This window comes from Chlamydotis macqueenii, chromosome 1 (genome assembly GCF_036417535.1).
Source record: "Chlamydotis macqueenii isolate bChlMac1 chromosome 1, bChlMac1.mat, whole genome shotgun sequence".
In the NCBI taxonomy this organism is placed as follows: Eukaryota; Metazoa; Chordata; class Aves; order Otidiformes; family Otididae; genus Chlamydotis; species Chlamydotis macqueenii.
In genome coordinates this window covers 200,475,810-200,497,349 of record NC_141556.1, presented here as the reverse complement: position 1 = coordinate 200,497,349, position 21,540 = coordinate 200,475,810, and the positions used below count along the sequence as shown (strand labels likewise).

Sequence of the window (21,540 nt, the reverse complement as noted above, 5' to 3'; positions counted from 1 at the left end):
CATGGGCTGCAGGGGGACAGCCTGCTCCACCATGGTCATCATCACAGGCTGCAGGGGAATCTTGGCCAGGAGTTGCATTACTCCTCCCCCTCCTTCTGAACTGACCTTGGCATCTGCAGCCATTCCTCACAACAGGCTGGCAGACGCCTCTCAGGATCCTTTTTACATCTTATTCACATCTCATCTCCTCTCCACTTCTTGCAGCTGGGCTGGGCCAAGTCGAGCCCAGTTGGCCACCTGACGGGAGGCCAGAGGGTGAGGCCTGCAAGGCCCACAAGGCTTGCGCCTCTCCCTCTCTTCCCCTGCTCAGCTGCTTCACATCTTCTCCCTTTTTTTTTCTGTTTTCCCCTTCTTAAATACATTATTGCAGAGGTGTTATCACAGGACATTCTGCTACCAATCGTCTCGGCCTTGGCCAGCAGCAGGTCCGCCCTAGGCCCGGCCGAGTCCACTGAACAAAGGGGAGCGACTTCTAGCAGTTTCCTACAGAAACTGCCACCTTAGGCCACCCCCTCACCCAACAAAACCAGAACATAAGTTTGTTCGCTTTTAATACAAAAATAAAAATCCTTTTATCTGTTCCATGGTCTTGAAAAAAAACAAAATATCTGACTAACAAATGTTTTATGTTCTGTCTTCTTAGAACAGTAATCATATTTAGTTCGGAAATCATTGATCCTAGATTTTTTAATTTTTTTTTTTAATTCGGTGACAGAATTTCATGGTATATTTTTTTTACTCTATTACTTTCCTCTTTTTCAAATTGCAATACTGTGTCTAAAATTTTATTTTGGTGTATGATTTGTAGGATAGATTGCTCATAAAAGAAATACAAGACTTAGATGTAAGCCTGGGTTTATTATATATTGTATTTGTGAAGTAGTAGTGAATTACTGAAGGTTTTTCCTCATCTTCTGTATGAGTAAAGAGCAGAAATAGACTTTGTGTTCCTAGAAATCTGTTTTTATCTAAGTTCCAGGGAAGGAAAAGTTAAAATCTTGACATTTTCTCATTTTTATTTTTCCATGAATTTTTATTTTAATTTTCAGGTCAAACATGGCTTTCTAGTAATCCTATATGAAGCCACATCAGGTCATTCATTCTCTTTATTACTTTCCATTCTGTTCATTATCTCTCATAATTTCTCTAGGTGTGTGGAGTTTTTATTATAATGTGTTGGTCAATATCATGGCAGCATATATCCACAGAAACCCATAAAGTATGCAATAGATTAAAAAGTTGAGATGCACAATTAATTTAATAACTAGGTAAATAAATAGTGACATTTTAAGTTTGACTACCATACCTTTATTAATATATGCAATTCATATTTTTCAGTGCTGACGATGCAAAAAAAACATACCGTGTATGAATTTTCTGCTAAGAATGGAGAAAATATTTAATAGCAGCTCCTGTATGCTGTTCACAGTCATGAGATGCACTGTTCACAAACAAATTACTCTATTGAATTTTTTTGTATAAATGCTTTTGTGATTCGTTAACCTTACTTAGACCAGGCAGCTTTTACAAAGACTCATGGTTCTGAATTATCTTCTTGCCCTCTTTAAACAGACCATTATTGGTGATTGCTTTTGTATTTTGATTACCTTTCTTTCCATCCCTCTCATATTTTCAGTGATGGTACTCTTTTCCTGCTTTGTGGTAGATTTTTTCACTTCTGTCATTATTCAAAATATTTAGATCTATATTTGGTCTGGACTAGCACAACATGTAAGAGCTTTTAGTGTATAATGTATTAAAATAATAAATTGTAGTAAGGTAAGCATTTAAATGTTAGTTATTGTAAAAGTACTCTTATTTTGAGTAGCCTGTATTATACAACTATAATTAGATTTCCAGTTTCCTTGGTATTATAAGTACATACCTTGGTACCTTTCCAAACTAGAGTTCAAAAGATATGATTCAACAGACCCAGATGTCTACATCTCTACTTCTAGTCTTTGTGGTCATAGAAGTATCGTGCTTAGGGCATGATGAATCTCATTCTAGGTAAGTATCCGAAGTTGATTATAAATTGACCTGATGGTAACATATATAGAGTGCAGTGAGAGAAGCTGAATTCTTCTTGAGTTTTGAAGTTAGGTTTCCAGGAAATGAAAATCCTCATTCTAATTTCCACAGTATAGACCAATCTATTGAGGTACTTATGTAAGGAAATTGATTTTCCTGGGTACTCAATAGGAGGGTCTTCCAAATGACAAAGTAGCCCACTTAAGATCTGTCTATTGATTATGTAGGGAGGCTAAGGTGGTAGCCTTGGTCACTTAAGGAAGCTTTAAGTAAGTGCCTAATGGTGGGTGGGGTGAATTTGTGCTTGTCTGTTTTAAGTTTGATTCAAGTCAAAAGTTATTTTGTCTCCTTAAATACAGATTCCTAATCATATTCCCTTTGTCAGCTGAATGAAGCTCACCTTCTAGCTACTCATCCAATCTGTGTGCTCATTCCTGTGCTGCCACCTTACAGAGCCATTTTTGTCTTTCATATGGCCCCCAGGAACATATTCCTGATGCTCCTCTTTTCTTTAAATCCAGTTTTCCTTCCAACTCCAAGCTTGTTTCTCTTGCCTGGAGGTGAAAACAATTATGTGGAGTGACTGCAAACATATCACATAACCTAGGAGATAATGTATCACATAACCATCTCACTCAATTATTTTATTCACGTCATTCCCAGTCTTAACACATTCCTTGTCCCAGTCTGTGCATTTACACTCTTGTTTTTACAGGACATAAATTGAAAAAAGATTGGATGTTAAAGGAAACCTTTTCATCATTAGGATGGTAAAGCAGTGGAACAGGTCATGCAGAGAGGTTGTGCAGTCTCTGTTCTTGAGATTTTTCAAGACCAGATTTGTCAAAGCTAGGTAAAGCCCTGAGCAACCTGATCTGATCTCAGAGCTCACCATGCTTTTGAAGCAGGAGGTTAGACTAGAGATGTCCTGAGGTCCTTTCCAACTTGAATTATTCTATGATACTCTAAAAACATAAATTTCCTTTTTTGTTTGCATAGCATTCAGAAAGAGACTGATTTGAGAGTACTGAGTAAACCTTTTCTCAGGCTTTAGCTGATTTGAACTAGCATAAACTGGGCAGCACTGTAAGAAACTCCACTGTGATTTCTGAGAATAAAATACTTAACGCCCTTCAAGTTCTAAAGTCAAACTTGTCACTATACTTAAGCAGTAATATGAGTTACTATTTTACAACCTCTAATTCTTTCCTAAATTTAGACAGATTTCATGAATGTAGAAAGTGTCCACAAAAAAAAGGCCATCAAATTCGCAGTCCCTCAGCAAAAGTTTTAGATGCTGAAACAGTCCAAAGAGGAGGTCAACCTGAGTGTTTTGTCATGACTAAAATGTATTTTCCTCTGTTTCTTGAAGGTGCATGACTATTCTAGGCTAAAATTTTCAAAAAGTGTTCAGGGTGCAAGAGCCACCAGTACAAAGTTTCAGCCCAACACATTAATTTAAAAAAATTGAAATGAATTGAAAACAATGTGCTGTCATGGAAACTTTAGTAGTAAGTTATACTACCATCATACCTGTGATACTTGAGAGAAGAAATGAGATGAACTGGAAAGAGTTAAAGAATTTCCATGAACATTTGATAAAGGTCGTAGTATGTTGCAGTACTCTAGAACACTGAGAGTTAAAACTCGATTTTTTTTTTAATTCAGTACTTTTAATTTAAATGCTTAACTTTTGATAATCACATCCCAACATTTTTGAGCTACTTTGATAAAGTATACAAAGCAGAAACAAATGCAGGTGCAGTGAAGAACAAAGACTGAAATAATTGATAGATACTTTATTTCCTTTTAAAATTGTATTGACAAATTCTCTAATTAGTTAATTAGAAATAGACAGCTAACCCTATACACTAGAGTTAGAAAAGACTTTGATTACTTGCAGTCACTGCTTCTCCAATTAATTTCAGCTATATGGAGCTAAGTGTTTATACCTATGAAGGCACTGAAAGAAAGAATACAATACTTAGTATTTTCAATCCTGTATATTTGCAAAGCAATCATATAAACTTTTTAGAGTTTATAGTATAAATATGCCACTTTATATACAGTACTGCATACTGAATTACCAGTTAAAGTATATTTGATATAAATGTTTTATTTCTTTGCAAATGATGGCAGGCAGCTATCAAAAAAACGTATTATAAGAGCCAGAATTAAAGCTAGTTCTATGACTCTATGTTATACAGATAGAATATATGTATTTATACTTTACGTATATTTATCTTTTATGTCATGTAGGAATAAACTTATAGTAAATGTTATAGAAATTAAAATAATGATTCAGTGAACTATCATCTTGTAGTGCTTCATAGTCCCTATCAAAGCTGATAAATAAGAAGCTCCTGTTTGCTTCAGTGAAAGAAAATGAAAAACAAAATAAAAGGAAACACTACAGTATTGCACATCTTTGAAGAACAGAAAATAAGTCAAAACCCAGCAGAAACAGCTTGACTTCTGCTTCATTCTGTCTAACAATTAAATAGTTCAGTCCTTCTGAACAACTAATAAAATTTTTATTGTCATGTTTAATTCTTTGAAGTCAAGCAAGAGGAGAGAATTAGTAAGTTGTTCTCTTAACATGTCTTGGAAAAAATACACTCTGAAAAATAACAAAAAATAATGAAAATTTACCTAAAATACCTAAAAATATCAAGGATTTTATATGCAGTTTAAGGGGCAGACTGCAATATCACTGAAGAATTTCAATTTCAGTATTCTTTCTTTATAAATTATACATATATTTGATCAGTTTATGTGTGGAATTACCAGGGTTGCTAACATGTCGTGGTTTTGTTAGTGAGGGGGGGCCTAAGGTGGCAGCTTCTGTAGGAAACTGCTAGAAGTCGCTCCCCTTTGTTCAGTGGACTCGACCAGGCCTAGGGCGGACCTGCTGCTGGCCAAGGCCGACCCGATTGGTGGCAGAATGTTCCGTGATAACGCCTCTGCGATAACGTATTTAAGAAGGGGAAAACAGAAAAAAAAAGAGAGGAGAGAAGATGTGAAGAAGCTGAGTGGGGGCAGAGGCGCAGAGGGGGAGGCGCAGGCCTCATGGGCCTTGCAGGCCTCCCCCTCTGGCCTCTCGCCAGGCAGCCGACTGGGCCCGACTCGGACCAGCCCGGCTGCAGGAAGTGGAAAGGAGATGAGAAGTGAATAAGATGTAAAAAAAGATCCTGAGAGACATCTACCAGCCTGTTGTGAGGAACGGCTGCAGACGCCAAGGTCAGTGAAGAAGGAGGGGGAGGAGTAATGCAACTCCTGGCCAAGATTCCCCTGCAGCCTGTGGTGACGACCGTGGTGGAGCAGGTTGTCCCCCTGCAGCCCATGGAGGTCCACGGAGGAGCAGAGATCCACTTGGAGCCCATGAAGGACCCCGTACCGGGGGAGGTGGATGCCTGAAGGCAGCTGTGGCCCGTGGAGGGCCTGCTGGGACAGCTGTTCTAGAGGGACTGCACCCGTGGAAGAGATGACCCACGCCGGAGCAGTTCCACGAAGGACTGTGGCCCGTGGGAGGGACCCCACGATGGAGCAGGGGAGGAATGTGAGGAGTTCTTCCCCCGACCATGAAGCAGCGGCGTGAAACAACGTATGATGAACTGACCACAACCCCCATTCCCTCTTCCCCCCTGTGCCGCTCAGGGCGGGGGGGGGGTAGCAGAGATAATGTTAAGCTTGGGAAGAGGGAGGGGTGGATGGAGGTTATCTTGTTTTCTGTCTCATTATCCTGCTGTTTGTAATAATAATGAATAGTTTTCCCCAAGTCGAATCTGTTTGGCCCGTGACGGTAACTTTAAGGATTTCTCCCTGTCCTTATCTCAAACCTTGAGCCGTTTTTCTTATATTTTCTCTCCCTGTTCTCTCGGAGTGTGGGGGGAGTGAGAGAGAGACTGCATAGTCTGGTCCCGATCGGGGCTGAACTACGGCATAACAATAAAAGGCAGTTGGACCTAGTGAACTGGGAGTTCCTCTTCTTTCTGGAAGTTTTGCAGTTATTCTTTTAATTACTTGCTTTCTTTCTTTACACTAATGAGTATGCATTTAAATAATGTGAGGTAACGTTAGTATCTGAGTAAGTAAGAGATCCATGAGGGATCAGAATGAATTTATTATAATTGTCTTGGAGTTTTGACACCTGATAGGTACAATATGTTTTTAGTAACATATTCTGGGTTTTTGCTTCTTTTTTTTGAATTACAGATGGAGCCTACTTAAAGGCAGAACTTGAGTTTTGTCTGTAGATTTTTTGGAAATGAGGCTTTTTAATTAATTATACACCTCATTAGTTTTAAATTATAATTGAACAAAGGTAATGTCTCTGATAAGAAAAATACAGAATTTTTTTGTTTGCTTTGTGCTTAGTATGAATGAGGCTCAAGTATGTTCTGTATTTGAATATGGGTATTGTTTGTGTTTTGAATAGATCATGATTAGTAATTAAGTACGCAGAAAAGTATAGTCCATGGATAAATTGGAGAGTATTTGCTATTGTATCGCATTTTTGTACTAAAAGAATTTTGTTTATCCTACTTCAAGACTTGCATTTATATTCTCGTCACTCAGGTCATTTCACAGCTTCGGATCCTGAGCAGGTCAGTAACTGCTGGCTGCAAATTTGACAGAGAAATATGGTCTACTGAACTTTCTCCTGTTCTCAACCTATGGAAGAAACTTAATCAGGTAGGAAAGTAGCTAATTTAAAAATACAACATTTTTTTTTTCCTGGTAACTGCATTAAAAGTAAGGTCTAAGGAATTATCTTGAATATTGAAACATAAGAAGGGAAAAGTATATCAAAAGCATTTCAAGTAGGAAGTACAATGTTACATGTATAAAATTAGCTATGAAGTCTGTATGTAGGATAACAGGCTTTCACTTTTTTCTCCGTATGGAGGGGAGACCACACTTACAAGACGTAAGACTAACATGTATGTGTTTCCAAGAACACTAACATATTTTAGATTTGAATTTAGTCTTTTCATTTCTCTAATATTCATGAGGCAAGGTCTACTGATTTTAACTATTAAATTAAGTTTTTCCTGTATAATACTGAAATATGGTACTAGCTTTAAATTGAAGTCCATTAAAATCCTTACTGCAATGCTTGCAATATCCAGTATCACTTCCTTTATTGTTTTAGGTTGGGTTGGTTTGGTGGGCTTTTTTACATATATTGTAAAGCTTGATTTCCCACCATTATGGGTGTCCATTTAGCTGTAATGTGTGCGAATTCTCTTTGAAATGCAGAGACTACGCATACTTGGGAAGGATCCCTCTCACCTCCTGCTAGGTGCCTACCTAGACATTTGGCCATTATTTTTTTCCTCAGCAATAAGTAATAGATCACAGACATCGTGGCCTAAAAACATGTCTTGTACACAACAACACTGGAGTGAGAAAAACCTGGCCCTTACTCAAATAACCACATACTAAGAAGTGACATGAGGAGCATATTAGAATTTGCCATTAAATTTTGGAATCTCTCATTAAATTGTAATTTAATCCATGCTAAGTGTATGATAAATCATGTTTTTGTCAAAATAATATTTTGGAACTAAATAACTTCATGTTCAAATCTGTGGCCTCTGAACATGGACTGCTGTTAAGCAGGTCTGTAAGAAAAGGCAGTATATTTCAATGTTACACCTGCCATTGTATCTTACTGACTAGAGTTCAATATACCTTCAGGCCTGCAAACATTCCTTGCAAGAGCTCAGATGGAACTATTGCATATATGTATACATACACAATCAGAAAATTAGAGATTTTGATTGTAGTGTCTGGAAGACTGATAAATGAGGCCAGTTTTAAACAGTAAACCAAAACTGCACTACATTAATACTCATTAACAGAACACATTGCTAATGGCTAGTTCTTTATCATTATTGTTAGTACTGCAAATTCAAAGCATTTATTCTTTAAAACTTGTATCATAAATTAGCTGTGAGTATTCAGTACCATGAAGCTGAAGCCACATGGTCACTGCTGGTGGCTGTGGTCCTTGATGGTCTTTGTTACCCAGGTGGAGGTAATCAAGCCTGAGAGCTCTCTGACAAGGGAAGCTGGACCTGACACAGGCCTCGTCTTTCTCCCATACTGTCACCCTCAAGTCTGAGATCTCCTTTCATAGGGACTTTCAGCCCTTTATCTCTGTTCCTGAACTGCAGGTTGGGTCATGCTTAGGTGGGGTTGTTTCCCAGGCTGCAGCAGGTACCTTATTGTGTCACTTGGCGGTTCTTCTTTCCTGCTTAATTACGTCAAAAGTAATCTAGCCAGTTCTTAATGTTACCCTTCCTCAGTGGCCAGTAGGTCACCATCAGCTTGTTGTTCATAGTTCTCCAGCCTGTCTTTTCAGCCTGTGCCCATACTTTCAAGACCTTCACTATTATCCCATACTTCACTTTCACATCATTACAGGAGAAGATACCTGGTACTGAATTCCACTACAAACAGCAGACTCTCTTAACAAGGTGGTAACAATTCTAGAAGGACAGTACCGGGGCCTTGCACAGTTACTGTAAGACCTAGTTATTGTGTGGTTTTAGTTAGTGCCTGTTCCTAGCAAGACCAATTTTATTTTTACAAGACCATTGGGTTAAAAATTTTACATATTGGTTGCTGTAGTTGCTGTATTATGTTTGAGTTAAAAAAAGCTAATATTAATTAAATCTTGTGCTTAGTGTGCCATGCTTACATGGATGTAGGAGGCCTCTGAACCAATCTGTTCACTAAGGACTGGCATAAGCCTGACTGATTTATAATGTCTGGGTACTCTCTGGCTAATCCCTTGCCACTGTGCATCCTGCCATTCTTCAGTTTCCTCCTGTGAGTTACCCTGTAGCATGTCTGGTTCAGAGAACTGTGCAGCTAGTTTCTTTCTGACTTTTGGATTTGTTGATTTTAAACCAGCCATTTTTTTACCACACTGTATCTGAGAACTTTCTTTAAAGATGTAAAATGCTCTCTTCAATTGATGCTGTCTTAAGAGGTCAATTTGATTTCCTAAAAACTAGGCTTTTAGCAATATTTAAGAAACCATCAAATGTTCGTAGCCTGGCAGATATAACACAGAATCTGCAAGAAACCTGCTGAAGTACCATCTAGAGACAGAATGAGACATCTGAAATGTCATTAGGTACCTCCCCGAATCAAGCTTGTGGTGCCTATCTATTTTTCTGCTTCATTTTAAATACAAGAAAATGAATTATGCAGTACTTCTGTGTTCTCTCCTCTACCAGCATTTGTAGAGTCACTATGCACATGTATTTGACTTGAATTTTTATTGTTCATAATATCTTAAAAAAGACTCATATTATCTTGAACTGTCTTTGATTTTCTAACATTTTTATGCCGTTAGCAGATTAATTTCTTTATCTTTTGAAGATCTCCTTTAGAATAGGATGGCCTCTGTGTGTAGGGTTTTTTTTTGGGGGAACATTTGCCTGAGTGTTTAAAAAAATGTAAAAAATAATGTCCTTTATTAAACTTAGTTTTCATAGCCTGTTCAACCAGTACTTTAAGCTGTGAAAAAGTCTAGGCATCTTTAAAAATTCCGCATACATTGCATACAGCTCTACATCCTAAATCTTTGTTGATAGCTCAATGAAGGCATCCTGTTTGTTTTCAGAAGTTATAAAGACCTGAGAATTGGAATGAAGATAATAGTCGAATTGCTGCTTAAGTTAACAAGCCTACCTGTCGTAGTTCAGCCCCGATCGGGACCAGACTATGCAGTCTCTCTCTCACTCCCCCCACCCTCCGAGAGAATAGGGGGAGATGATATAAGAAAAATGGTTCAAGGTTTGAGATAAGGACAGGGAGAAATCCTTAAAGTTACCGTCACGGGCAAAACAGACTCGACTTGGGGAAAAACACTCATTTATTTCTAAAATTAGCAGGAGAATGAGACAGGGAACAAGATAACCTCCCCCCACCCCTCCCTCTTCCCGGGCTTAACATTATCTCTACTACCTTCCCCTCCCAAGTGGCACGGGGGGGGGGAAAGGGAATGGGGGTCGCGGTCAGTTCATCACGTGTTGTTTCACGCCGCTGCTTCATCGTCGGGGGAAGAACTTGCGTTCCTCCCCTGCTCCATTGTGGGATCTGTCCCATGGGCCACAGTCCTTCGTGAAACTGCTCCGGCGTGGGTCATCTCTTCCACAGGGTGCAGTCCCTCCAAAGCAGCTGTCCCAGCGGGCCCTCCACAGGCCACAGCCTCCTTCAGGCCTCCACCTGCTCCAGCATGGGGTCCTCCACGGGCTGCAGATGGATCTCTGCCCCTCCGTGGGCCTCCATGGGCTGCAGGGGGACAGCCTGCTCCACCGTGGTCATCATCACAGGCTGCAGCGGAATCTTGACCAGGAGCCACGTTACTCCTCCCCCTCCTTGGCGTCTGCAGCCATTCCTCACAACAGGCTGGCAGACGCCTCTCAGGATCCTTTTACATCTTATTCACTTCAACTTCTCATCTCCTCTCCACTTCCTGCAGCCGGGCTGGGCCAAGTTGGGCCCAGTCGGCTGCCTGGCGGGAGGCCAGGGGATGAGGCCTGCAAGGCCCACAAGGCTTGCGCCTCCCCCTCTCTGCCCCCCGCTCAGCTGCTTCACATCTCTCTGTCTCTTTTCCTGTTTTCCCCTACTTAAATACGTTATCGCAGAGGCGTTATCACGGAACATTCTGCTACCAATTGGCTTGGCCTTGGCCAGCAGCGGGTCCGCCCTAGGCCCGGCCGAGTCCACTGAACAAAGGGGAGCGACTTCTAGCAGTTTCCTACAGAAGCTACCACCTTAGGCCCCCCCTCACTAACAAAACCAGAACAATACCTTATTTTATTTATGCATGAATGGGCACAGACTATGAGCTAAAATGATTTATCAGATATCAGGAAGTAAAATAACAAAAACTATTCTTGACCTCTGTTAAAAAAAAAAATCCTCTCAATTTTGGAAGCATTTACGTTTAGCTGCAGACTATTATATAATCATAGAGTTGTTTGAGTTGGAAGAGACCTTTAAAGATATCTAGTCCAACCCCGTGGTGTGGACAGGGACATATTTCAGTAGATCAGGTTGCTCAAAGCCCCGTCCAACCTGACGTTGAACAATTCCAGGGATGGGACATCCACAGATTCTCTGGACAACCTGTGCCAGTGTCTCACCACACTCTTTGTAAGAATTTTCTTCCTTATGTGCAGTTCAAATCTACCCTTTTTCAGTTTAAAACCATTGCCCCTTGTTCTGTCACTAAAGGTTCTAGTAAAAAGTATTTTTCCATATTTCTTTTAAGCCTCCTTTAAGTATTAAAAGGCTAAGGTCTCCCCAGAGTCTTCTCTTCTCCAGGCTGAACAACCTCAGCTCTCTCAGTCTTTCTTTGTAAGAGAGGTGTTCCAGCTCTCTGATTATTTTCGTGGCCCTCCTCTGGACCATCTGTGATACGCTAGTCCAGATGAGGTCTCAGGAGAGTAGAGGAGGAGAATCACCTCCCTCGACCTGCTGGCCCCGCTTCCTTTGGTGCAGCCCATGGTACGATTGGCTTTCTGGGCTGCAGGCGCACATGCTGAATTTTTCATCCACCAGGATCCCCAAGTACTTCTCCACAAGGCTGCTCTCAATCCCTTCATCCCTGAGCCTGTGTCAGTACTGGAGATTGCCCCAGCCGATGTGCAGGACCTTGCACTTGGCGTTGTTGAACTTCATGAGGTGGTGGCGGTTGTTGTTGTTATTATCATCATTTTCTCTTACCTATTGGATAGAGACAGTAGTGAAATAGAGGCAGAAGGGATAGATGCTGACAATACCTTTCATTTTATTTACAAGAAGCAAATATTAGTCTGTCAAATGTACTTACCAAAAAAGGTAGCTGGAAATAATGGTTGAATATTTGTTTCAAAGTACTGAAACTCAGGAAGTGTCCAGTATAGTGAACTGAATCTAGCTAATTTATGTATAAATTCAAAGCTGTTTTTAAAATCAGCTACTTTTTATTCCGGAGGCAAAAAAAGCTCAGAAGCTTGTTAATATGTAGACAAAGATTAAGTATGTTTTTAAACATTTTTATTCCAGTGCTGAGTATGTAAATCAAGGATTAACTCAAAAAGGATTATCTTACAAATACCTTGAAAACAGTTATTATACATCTAAGTGCTGATGATTCTGAAGCGTAACAAAATTTAACACTTGACATAGGTTTGTCCTGTAGACTTTATACTGGAATAATTGATTATAATCTTTAAGTGTGGACATATTTTTATCTGTACACTCTCCAATACCATGTGGTGATCACTTTTATATTCTGTAATCTAGCATCCATATTTGGATAAAATAATAGCATTTGACCGGGTATTTCTCTGGACTGAACTTCAATGTTTCAGTCTAAGTAATTCAGAGTATATAATACAGCTAAATTGACAGAACGTCTATAGAATTTATGTAGTCAGCGAATTTCAGAAGTCAGTGACAAAACAAAAATTTTAGCTAGTGTTGGCCAACATTTCACAAATCTGTAAATGGACTAATTTCTTAGTGATGTGCCCGCTGAAGAACTATATCACATTAACATGTGTAAAATAATATTTGTACTTTTTCATGAGTGCAGACTGTAATCTCTCAATCAGTAGTATTGAGTGCAGCTAGCAGAGACAGCAAATGCACATGGCAGTTGGAGCAGCAGTTTGTGCAGAAGAGCTTACAGAAGACCAGCAGCTTTGCTCTGCAGGGGGTACACCTTCTCACCAAAGGTAGTGACATGCCACAGGGCATGGTTCCCAGCTGCTGTTGGAGCAATGCAGCCTCTAAGATGAGAACTTTGACTCAGACAGAGCTCCAGAAGGAGGACGCAGCTCTGCAGATCTCAAGCTGCAGGGAGTGCCTGATGCCTCTTCCTGACGCTCGGGCAGCAGGAGGTGGTCTTCTGACCTGCAGGAGATGTGTGTTTGTTGAGGCTCTGTGTCATCAAATTAAGGAGCTGTGAGAGGAGGTCAGCATCAGAAATAGATTAGCCAGATCTTTTCTGAGACTCTGCAGCTTGAAGAGCCAAGCCCCCAGCTTTCCTGAAGGAGGTGCAGGCAGAGTCTCTGTCTGTTTAGGACAGTTTAGGAAGGTAATGAAGAAAAGCTCTGGAGCAGCTTAGATGAGGCTGTATGAAGTCTTATATTGTACTGAGGTAGTAACAAGTACAGAAGTGAAAGAGGGAAAATTATCAAAGTCTCAAAATATACCTAATTTACTATTGGTAGCATAATATAGCATTTAATGTTAAGATTATAACCTATCTTCAGTTTCTTACGGTTAGAAAAAGCACTCAGTGCTTCAGCAGTTCTTCATCTGAATTCCCAAGCAGGTCATGAGGATATTTTTAAAGCTGATGTGAATTATATACATAATGGATTTTAAGGGAATATAATAGAACATTAAATGTATAAGCTGATATTGGTATTCATGTTTAATTTTCCTATAAAAATGACAGATGGGTTGTTTTAACAAATTCTCAGGAGAAAGCATTAAAAAGAGTGATGAAATGAATATGCAATTCATAGAAGACTGTTATGTAAAAGGCAATATTAAAGAACTTAGAGGCTTTCTCTTTCAGTAAGTTTTTTGGTGAATAAAGACAGTATATGTGAAAGACTGAGCAAAGCCTGCAAGTTGCAATGTCTTTGTTCTTCCTTTTTGTGCAATTAAATACTCCAATAAGAAGTTATCAACTAGCTTATGCTAGTTTTATATTACATTTTATATATACTCAACAAGCTATACTCTCAGAAAAATTGAAATGAAACTGGTACTGTGATTTCAGGATGCGTGCAAAGACAAAGTACAAAACTTAACATTTCTGAATACTCTATATTTCTTACACTTTGAACAGGAAGTAACTTGGTTGTAAACCTTTTTAATAATGTGAGATGGAAGACCTTACCCTTCATTTTTCTGTCAGTCATAAACCAAAGTATCTGTATTACTCTTTCTCCTAGCTTTTCTCATGTTTTTGCGTTGTAGTTGAGAGCAGTATGAGCTTGAAATGAAAAACACCTGAAAGTTCTGAAAAACTTACAGTGCCTCCTGATTATGGAGGCAGATATCGTGTGTTTTCTGGAAAGCAAGATGCCATGTGACAATTCAGAAATGTATTTAATCTGAAAAAGTCAAACCTGCTTCTTACTTTACGAAGAGATACTTTAGATAAAGTAAAATCTGATTTTTTACCTTTAATAAATTGCTAGAAATTGAAATAGCATAACATTTTTTTTACCTAAAGGCTAGGGTTTTCTTTTTGCATTTGTGCCTTGTAGAATATTCTGATAAAGGTTTAAATTCCATAACTGGAATTCAGTGCAGCATCTTCTCACATATCAGGTTGTCAGTTTCAGAACATATTCTAAAATATATTTATGTAGTAGGCTGCATATGAATTAAGATTTGCAAAATGATACCATCTCTTGAAATTATTGAATAGTTTTGGATTTTCAGTGGCTGTAATGGAATGGAAGTAAGTAATAAAAATGTCAATGTGAGAGCAGCAGTACCTCTCAGAGTCTGAGTTACTCAGGCTTTACACATAATATTATATTTATTTTGTATTTATTATTTATTTGTATTTAATTTGCTTCCAGGTTGAACTAGTCTTATCACAGCAAGAGCTGTATCTGGCAGCATGATTTGTAGTACCCAGTACAATCTTGTTATGCTGAGTATACTGCTGTTTTTTATATTGACACATTAACACAAATATTAAAAGCAGTAGTTTAGCTAAGTGAAGATTTTTCAGAAATTCCAGTACTTTTGAAGTAAATGGGTAAACAGGGTTGTCTCAGAACAGTGATGCCTTTATTGAGTATCTCACAGACAATACTGAAAGTATCATTATAGTTTTAATCCAGGGTCAGAAAAGGGGGGATACCTGAATTACTTCAAAGCTCACAAGGTCATAACAAATTAAATAATACATTGTGTAACATAATAGTTTCCCTGAGTTTATTAACTGGACATCACATGTTCTTTTTCAGAATTCTAATCTGATTCATCAAAAGGTGTCTCCTCCTGTGGAGCAACAAGGATCCCCAATCTTATCATTCATTATTCTGGAGCAATTCAATGCCATTCGCCTTGTGCAAAGTGTCCATCAGTCACTTGCTTCTTTAAGTAAAGTCATCAGAGGTACCTCATTACTGAGTTCTGAAGTACAAAGACTAGCAAGCGCTCTGCTAAATCAGAAGGTAAGTAATTTTGTCATGAATTTACATTACAAGCAATGAAAAAAACCCAGGGAAACTGAACAAAATTCCAGTACATGTTTTCATGTCACCATTTGCTCTAAGTTCTTTTATTAATAGTGACTGTAAAACAGAACCGTGTTTTTTTTCTGGAATGAAAACCTAGAAAAATATTGCTTCAATTACTTGGGGGATGTGAAACTGAAGGACAGCCTTGGCTGCAGCGACCACAACACGGTGGAGTTCAAGATCTACAGGGCAGCGAGGAAACTACATGGCAAGCTCTCAGCTCTAGACTTCAAGAAGGCGGACTTCAGCTGCTTCAGGGACCTGATGGGCCAAGTGCCGTGGGAGGCGGCCCTGGAGGGAAGAGGGGCCCAGGAAAGTTGGTCCACATTCAAGGAGCACCTCCTCCAAGCTCAGCAGAGCTGCATCCCGATGAAAAACAAGTCGGGCAAAAAGGCCAGGAGGCCTGCGTGGATGAGCAAGGAGCTCCTGGACCAACTGAAAGTGAAGAGGAAATCCTATAGAGGGTGGAAGCGGAGACAGGTAGCCTGGGAGGACTACAGAGAGGCTGTGCAAGTGGCCAGGGATCGGGTGAGGAAAGGTAAAGCCCTGATGGAATTGAATCTGGCCAGGGATCTAAAAAGCAACAAGAAAAGCTTCTATAGGTATGTAGGGGACAAAAGAAAGTCCAAGGAGAATGTAGGGCCACTGCAGAAGGAAACCGGTGTCCTGGTTACCTGGGACATGGAGAAGGCTGAGGTACTCAATGACTTTTTTTGTCTCAGTCTTCACCAATAAGGGCTCTTGTCTCCCCACCCAAGCTGTGGAAGGCACAAGCAGGGACTACGAGAATGAAGAACTGCCCACTGTACTGGAAGAGCAGGTTCGGGAACATCTGAGGAACTTGGAGGTGCACAAGTCCATGGGACCTGATGAGATCCATCCGCAGGTCCTGAGGAAACTGGCAGATGAAGTTGCCAAACTGCTGGCCATTGTATTTGCGAAGTCGTGATGGTCTGGTGAGGTCCCCGATGACTGGAAGAGAGGGAACATAACCCCTGTTTTTAAAAAGGGGAACAAGGAGGACCTGGGCAACTACAGGCTGGTCAGCCTCACCTCTGTGCCTGGCAAGGTCATGGAGCAGATTCTCCTGGAAACCATGCTAAGGCACATGGAGAGCAAGGAGGTGGTTGGTGACAGCCGACATGGCTTCACCAAGGGCAGATCGTGCCTGACCAATTTGGTGGCCTTCTATGACGGGGTGACGGCATCAGTGGACAAGGGACGAGCAACTGACATCATCTACCTGGACTTGTTCAAAGCTTTTGACACTGTCCTGCACAACATTCTTCTCTCTAAACTGGAGAGACATGGCTTTGATGGACGGACCACTCGGTGGATAAGGAGTTGGCTGGATGGCCGAACTCAGGGAGTGGTGGTCAATGGCTCAATGTCCATGTGGAGACTGGTCACGAGTAGCGTCCCTCAGGGGTCCGTGTTGGGCCCGGCCCTGTTCAACATCTTTGTTGGCAACATGGACAGTGGGATAGAGTGCACCCTCAGCAAGTTCACCTATGACACCAAGCTGTGTGGTGCTGTCGACACGCTGGAAGGGAGGGATGCCATCCAGAGGGACATTGACAGGCTGGAGAGGTGGGCCCGTGCCAACCTCATGAAGTTCAACCAGGCCAAGGGCAAGGTCCTGCACCTGGGTCATGGCAATCCCAGGCACAAATACAGGCTGGGCGGGGAATGGATCAAGAGCAGCCCTGAGGAGAAGGACTTGGGAGTGCTGGTGGACAAGAAGCTCAGCATGAGCAGGCAATGCGCCCTTGCGGCCCAGAAAGCCAACCGCATCCTGGGCTGCATCAAGAGGAGCGTGGCCAGCAGGTCGAGGGAGGTGATTCTGCCCCTCTACTCTGCCCTGGTGAGACCCCACCTGGAGTACTGTGTCCAGTTCTGGAGCCCCCAACATAAGGACATGGACCAGTTGGAGAAGGTCCAGAGGAGGGCCACAAAGATGACCACAGGGCTGGAGCACCTCTCCTATGAGGACAGGCTGAGAGAGTTGGGGCTGTTCAGCCTGGAGCAGAGGAGGCTCCGGGGAGACCTGATAGCGGTCTTCCAGTACCTCAAGGGGGCCTACAGGAAAGATGGGGATAGGCTGTTCAGTAGGGCCTGTTGTGATAGGATGAGGGGTAGTGGTTTTAAAATAGGGTGAGGTAGATTTAGATTGGATATTAGGAAAAAAATTTTTACGATGCGAGTTGTAGAACACTGGAACAGGTTGCCCAGAGATGTGGTGGATGCCCCATCCCTGGAAACGTTCAAAGCCAGGCTGGATGAGGCTCTGAGCAACCTGATCTAGTCAGGGATGTCCCTGCTCCTTGCAGGGGGGTTGGACTAGATGACCTTTGAAGGTCCCTTCCAACCCTAACCATTCTATGATTCTACTTGCAGACGCTTCTGAGTATATTATACTTTCATCAAGCTTTCTCTTAAGGACAAATCCGATAAGACTAGAAGTTGAGAAATACTATTTCCATTTCAAATACCAAAACATGCTAGTTAAGTCAAATATATTAGCCAGTGGAACATGTAAATCTGTCTCTCTCCTTCATTTTTACAGTTTCTTAAAATTCAAGTTTTACTCCATTTGTAATCACAATTCGCTCTGCATTTATTCAGTATGGATTATTGCCCTATCACACCAGACAAGCTGTGGCTGTCATATCAACCTATCATCTCATCCTATATTCCTGATCGATGAGAAAAGCAACAAAATTTGTATATGTACTTTCTCCATGTTTTCTGGCTTCAAGCTGGGCATGTTTATAAACTGGTACAATTAGTGACTGCAAATCTACGTGCTAACAAATCACTAGCTAGATAATTGGATTCCAGAGATAGTCACAGATTGACGTGAAACTCTGTGGTTTTGTTTCACCTGCAACAATTGATAAATCGTATTGATGCTAATGCATAGATACTGAGATTGGCCCTACAATGAACTATAATTCCTGTAAACATCTTGTTTATCTTCATGTGAGGAACAAGTACTGTTAAAAAGATTTTTATGCATTTATTGATCTATCAAATTTCTAATTAAAACAGTAATTAAATTCTTTGTCTTTTCAGATTCACAAGACAGCATTTGTTAGCAAAATTGCAGTACAATTAGAATAAATTAACATTTTCATGTTAGCGATCTCATTGCCTTTTTAAACATGTTTCAACTGTGCCATAGAAATTAGTGCTAAGTACAAGTCATAGTGGATGCAAGTTATATATTTAATGGCGATTTTTTAGTATTTATATTTTTTGTTACTCAGCTAGAGAGCATGGCTTGCTTATGTGCTTAAACTGCACTCGAAAATTGGAAGCAGCAGGAGCTGTGAGGCTTGTCACTGTCACAAATATTTACTTAAAGGTTCTATGCATTTTTATCTTTCACAAACATCAATTCAGTGCTTCCTGATATATTCAAGAACGTGTTTCTGGCATTTCATCAACTCACTTGCCTCGACACAGATCACTTTATTGGATAGGTGTTCAAAGAACATGTAGATGTGGCACTCCAGGACATGGTTTAGTAGACATGGTGGTGTTGGGTTGATGGTTGGACTTGTTGATCTTGGAGGTTTTTTCCAACCTTAGAGATTCTATGATTCGGTGATTGTGACCATGAAGCAATCTTTTCAGCAGCCGTCTAGAGGGGCTAATGCTATGCTCTTGACATGGCAGCTAAACCTCACCACGTTTATAATCTTGAAGTGATTTGTTCCTTGTATTTTGTATGCACTGTTCTTGTTTAGTGTAGTGTGGTCACGCATTACATAACAAAGGACTATTTTTAAAACTTCTGTTTTGAAAGCACCGAGACTGTAGTTCTTTTAAGATCGTAGCACCTGAAGACGCTGCTAGATTACCAACAGAAATGTGAAACTTAATAAATGTGTGACTTCAGATGATTTCAGCAATGTGCCTTATTTGTGCAAAATTGATAAGTACGTCTGAAAAATGCTCCCATTCTAACAAATAGCTGAACTATTACTTTAAACTTAGAGTAATTTAGAGTGATATATTAGCAACATTAGATGAATGTCTTCTAAATGATGGATTGGTGAGCTGCCTGTAAATGCATCACTAGCAAAAGAGTCTGCAAAAATGCAAGGATCATAGTTTCAAATACAAAAAGTTTTCAAAAAATCATTATTATGAAAAAAAATCATGTGGTTAACTGTGCTTTATTAATTGTCTTGTATGTATTCTACTTTATTCAATCCATTATTAATTCGTGTCCACAGATACAGATATTTTCTGGTTTTTATCTATAAAAGATACACATGGAGTATTTACTCCGAAAGACACTTTTTAAAATGAACTTCTGTGATGAGATTTTGAAAATCTGTTCAGCACATACACTATTAGATTGTGAACCTTCTTGAAAATGAAACTATAAATGTTAAACAGTGCAAATTGTTTATTCTGCTCAGCATCTTCAGTACTGTGTGATATTCCCCAGGTAATGACTTACATCCATTCTGTTTCACATAAGTAGGAGAATCTTGCAGTGAATTTCAGTGTGTTTTACAGATTCTTGTGGAGTAGGTACAATTAATGTTTTTACCCTTATTTTATAAGGAGGAAATCTAACAGAGGATCTTTTAAGCATTTCTTTTTGAAGTCAATGAGAAATTTGTATGGCGAGGTCTTGCAGGATTTTATTCTCAGATCATGTTCTACAAATACTTTAGGATGATGAGAAAATAATCATACAGAGGAATGGTACCACATTCACTTCACCACAGAGGAGCCGCACAACTGCATGTTCAAGGCTGAAGAGACAGCAGCAAAGGAACCTGTGGCTGCAGTTGAAAGGTGGCATTGTGAAAGAATCAACTTAGGCTTTTTTTAAGTGTTTGTGGTACCTACTGATGTTTCCTTATTGAATAGCAGAGGTTCTCTTAAGTTCTCCATAAGCACTGTATCTCTGTGGGCCACATAAAGAATTTGCAGGAATATGACCTTCTTATTAGTGGTTGTATGCTTTGATCATTATATTACTTGTATTGCCTTTTGTCTTTGTAGATATATTTGGTCTCCAGATTATTTAATTCCATTCAAATTGCTAGCTTAAAATGTAATGATGATAGTTTTGAAGTGGGTACTTTCAGTAAATATATTTTTATTTCAGTGTCCCGTCGCCTGGCAAAGCAAGTGGGAAGGTCCAGAAGATCCTTTACAGTACCTTAGAAGTCTTGTAGCTCGAGCACTTGCTATACAGGTAATTTTAAAGAGTCAATTTACCTTAGTACGCTGGTGTTCAGTGACGTGATACATAATGTGAGTTGCATGACGGTAGGCCTTTCCAAACTCAAGTCCCAAAGAGTTTTAGATGTGTGAAAAGGCATGTAAAAATGTAAAGATAGATGAGAAATATGAAGACAGCAGACTGAGCAATTTGAAATTAGTAACTTTAAACACAGTAATGTTGTTAGTTACTTTTCAATAGATTTAAATCTTAGATTTTAGTCATTAGTCTTTCTGATGACTGTGGGAAAAAAATATTTATTTACTCAGATGAATCTTTACATCTAAGTCAAGACACACTCTTTGATCTAGTAGAGAGATATATATAAAGAGATAGAGAGGCAATGCTAATAGAGGTAATGTAGAATTTCATAGAAGACTAGTCTTGGAAGCAAATAAAGGAAAGATCTGTGTTCTCCAGGTTTACAAGGGGCTATAATAGAAAGTACAGAGTCTGACAAAAACTCTGTCAATCTACAGTCTGACTGAAGAAGTGAATTTTTAGTTAAGGTAAATCTATCTATACTTTGATTGACGGAAGAGGTATATTTAAGATAAAATGCAGACAAATAAAAAAAATAATTTATCTAAATTAAGTAGTATTTAAGGAAACAGATTTCATCATGATGGATACATAGAGAGGAAACTGTGAGAACCTTCCAGATTCCTTTAGGAAGGCCAGATGTTCTGTTACCTCCAGGCAATAAATAGAAAGCTGCTGATTTTGACCTTGATTAACACGGTCTTTTCCAGTGGGATATGAAGATGATTTCTGTGAACGTTAGCATTGACTCTCTGATTCAGAAGGAAGATTTGAGTGGCACATGATTTCTAGACATTGCTTTTTCTAAAGAAACTATCAAATGGATGTTTCTGAAGTATTAACAAGATTCTTGTTATGCAAATTATTTCTTTTGGCTAATGTTTAATTTTTCTATATTCTTTCCTTCACAAAAAGGCTCAAATTATA

The 21,540-nt window shown here is 39.8% G+C and overlaps 1 protein-coding gene across 2 annotated transcripts in view; it reads left to right on the top strand.

The window, feature by feature from the left end:
- The window catches only part of DYNC2H1 (dynein cytoplasmic 2 heavy chain 1), a 166,929-nt gene that overhangs the window by 124,129 nt on the left and 21,260 nt on the right, over window positions 1–21,540 (top strand). For both annotated transcript variants that reach the window (XM_086739589.1, XM_086739588.1), the window contains 3 exons: window positions 6,610–6,726; window positions 15,045–15,254; window positions 20,455–20,544. In XM_086739589.1, coding sequence (XP_086595715.1) covers window positions 6,610–6,726; window positions 15,045–15,254; window positions 20,455–20,544 — 417 coding nt within the window. The remainder of the gene's footprint in view (window positions 1–6,609; window positions 6,727–15,044; window positions 15,255–20,454; window positions 20,545–21,540) is intronic.